Source organism: Zea mays, chromosome 10 (genome assembly GCF_902167145.1).
Source record: "Zea mays cultivar B73 chromosome 10, Zm-B73-REFERENCE-NAM-5.0, whole genome shotgun sequence".
NCBI lineage: Eukaryota > Viridiplantae > Streptophyta > Magnoliopsida > Poales > Poaceae > Zea > Zea mays.
In genome coordinates this window covers 120,545,219-120,547,437 of record NC_050105.1, presented here as the reverse complement: position 1 = coordinate 120,547,437, position 2,219 = coordinate 120,545,219, and the positions used below count along the sequence as shown (strand labels likewise).

The 2,219-nt window shown below is 52.1% G+C and overlaps 1 protein-coding gene across 1 annotated transcript; it reads right to left on the bottom strand.

Moving 5' to 3' along the window:
- Positions 1–799: 799 nt before the first annotated feature.
- On the bottom strand, positions 800–1,920 carry LOC103641663 (probable calcium-binding protein CML25/26). Its single transcript, XM_008664990.3, has one exon. The coding sequence runs from the start codon at positions 1,579–1,581 to the stop codon at positions 895–897; it is 687 nt and encodes a 228-aa protein (XP_008663212.1). The 5' UTR covers positions 1,582–1,920; the 3' UTR covers positions 800–894.
- Positions 1,921–2,219: the final 299 nt, after the last annotated feature.

Genomic DNA, 2,219 nt, shown 5'->3' with positions numbered 1-2,219 from the left:
TGCTAGTAAAATTAAATAGCTAACAAATACTCTTTCCGTTTCGTTTTAGTTGTCGCTGGATAGTGCAAAATTGAAATATCCAGCGACAACTAAAAAGAAACGGAGGGAGTAGATAACTAACTATTTATTGGGAGGAGACCGAACACAATCCCGATACATAGCGAAGACCATACTTACGATTGATCAGAGGCCCAGAGGTGAAGGGGCGTTCGATCTAGCGGGCCGCAAGAGGTCAGCAGAAGCTGAGGCCTTCGCCGGTCACCGCTACGTCCACCAAAGGATCATCATCCGGCAAGGCACGGCGAAGGGAGTGATGCTGCGAAGAGTCACGGGACGAAGACTACAAGTCAGCCCTGTACGTCGGTTCACCAGAAGACGTCGCCAGAGGGCAGAGGCCCACAAGTCAGTGTAGTGTGTGGGTGCATTATCTAATGTGCGTCGTTTATTGTACAGACATCACTATAATTACCCCGTTACATTTGATATCTCTAGGATATGGTTGGTATGAGAGGCAAGGTCGTTCTTTAGACCACCTACTCTCGGACGGGCCTATAAATATCTCATACCTGTAGCGAGATGGGACACGCATAACGAAAAGCTACAGTTTCCGCCAACCTTCTTGTCACTCTTTCGTGCTCTGCATTTGTCACTGAGCGTTTAGACCCACCTGATAGCGTGTCAGTACCCAATAATATTAACTAATTTGCTAAATATAGCTAATAGCTGAACTATTAGCTAGTCTATTTAGATTTTAGCAGCTAATTATTAGCTCTAATGTATTTAACACAGTCCAAAACAGTTTGTCCGAAAAAAAATGAAGTATTTTACTGAAACGTGACCGAAGGTGGCGGACGGGCGGTAATATATAGCAGTAGCATGAACAAGGAAGACGTATCACATGAGGCCATCATGCATCATGACCCTGAACTCTTCGAACGAAATGACGCCGTCCCCATCGAGATCGAACCTGCAAATCATGGCCCTGCACTCGTCCAGGCCCACGGGCAGCTGCTCCGCCCCCACCTGCAGCCGGCCTAGCATCCGCTGCAGGCTCGCCGGCGTGATGCGCTGCTCTCGCTCCTGCTCCTTCGTCCCCGCCGCCCCCTGCTGGCCCTGGCCGTCCGCGAACATCCCGAACGCAGCCCTGAGGCAGCGCCGCCTGACGTCCGCGTCGGCCTGGTCCGCCGCAGCAGCCTCGCATGCCATCCTGAGGAACTCGTCGCGGCCCAGCAGGCCGTCGCCGTCGGCGCCCGCCGCCGCGAGCACGGCGGCGGCTTCCTCCTCGTCCAGCGCCACCGCCGCCGCGCTGCCGCGCAGCTCCGACGCCGACACCTTGCCGTCGCCGTCCGTGTCCAGGGCCTCGAACAACGCCGCCGCCAACGCCGTGGCACTGCTGGCAGCCATTTTTTTGGTCACTATCGTCGCGTCGCGTGCGTGCCACGGAATAAGCAGCTGCGGCCTGGAGATCGCACACTTGGATGCAGCTGAATGGTTGGCTAGTGCACGCTTCGATCGAAAGTAATTAAACACGCCGAGGGTGAGATGGAGCCTTGGAGATATATGGATGCGTTTGTGTTGCATTGGGAGAGAGGTTGTGTCGTTGTCGATCGGCTAGCTAGTATGGCTAGGAATTAAATACATAGGTCAACTGGTTTAGAGAAGGAAAGTCTTCTCTTGAGAGGGGAGAGAAAAGCTGATTTCGTACAAATTGCCTTCTTCTTCTTCTTCTTCTTTCGATTGATGATAGGTGCTGCAAAGAGTACAAGTCGTTGTTTTTTTTGCAACACAGCGAAAAAACAAAAAGAATTATAGGTGAGCTGCGAAGTAATTTCCGGGTCTTTTCGGGGGATCCAGGCGGGCCGGCATGCATCGTGCGTACCACGATTAACCGTGTACTTCTCTCGCAAGATCGAACTAGCTCGTCGTAGCCCCATGAGCCATGACACCAGTCAAGTCAACTACGCGTCACATCACATGACATCTTTGGTAGCAGCAGGGAAGAAGGGAGCGTTTGTCGTCTGTTGTACTTGCTTCCAAATTTCAATTTGAATAAATCCGGGTAACGCAAGGGCCTCTGAACTGATATAAAAGTTATATATACCACACAACATCCTGGCTACATACGGATAAGTACTCGTCGTCGTCAACACGTACGGTTCGGCGGTAGCCATCTCATTCTCAATGGCATGCATCATCTGGTCCCAGCTCGCGTCGGCCGG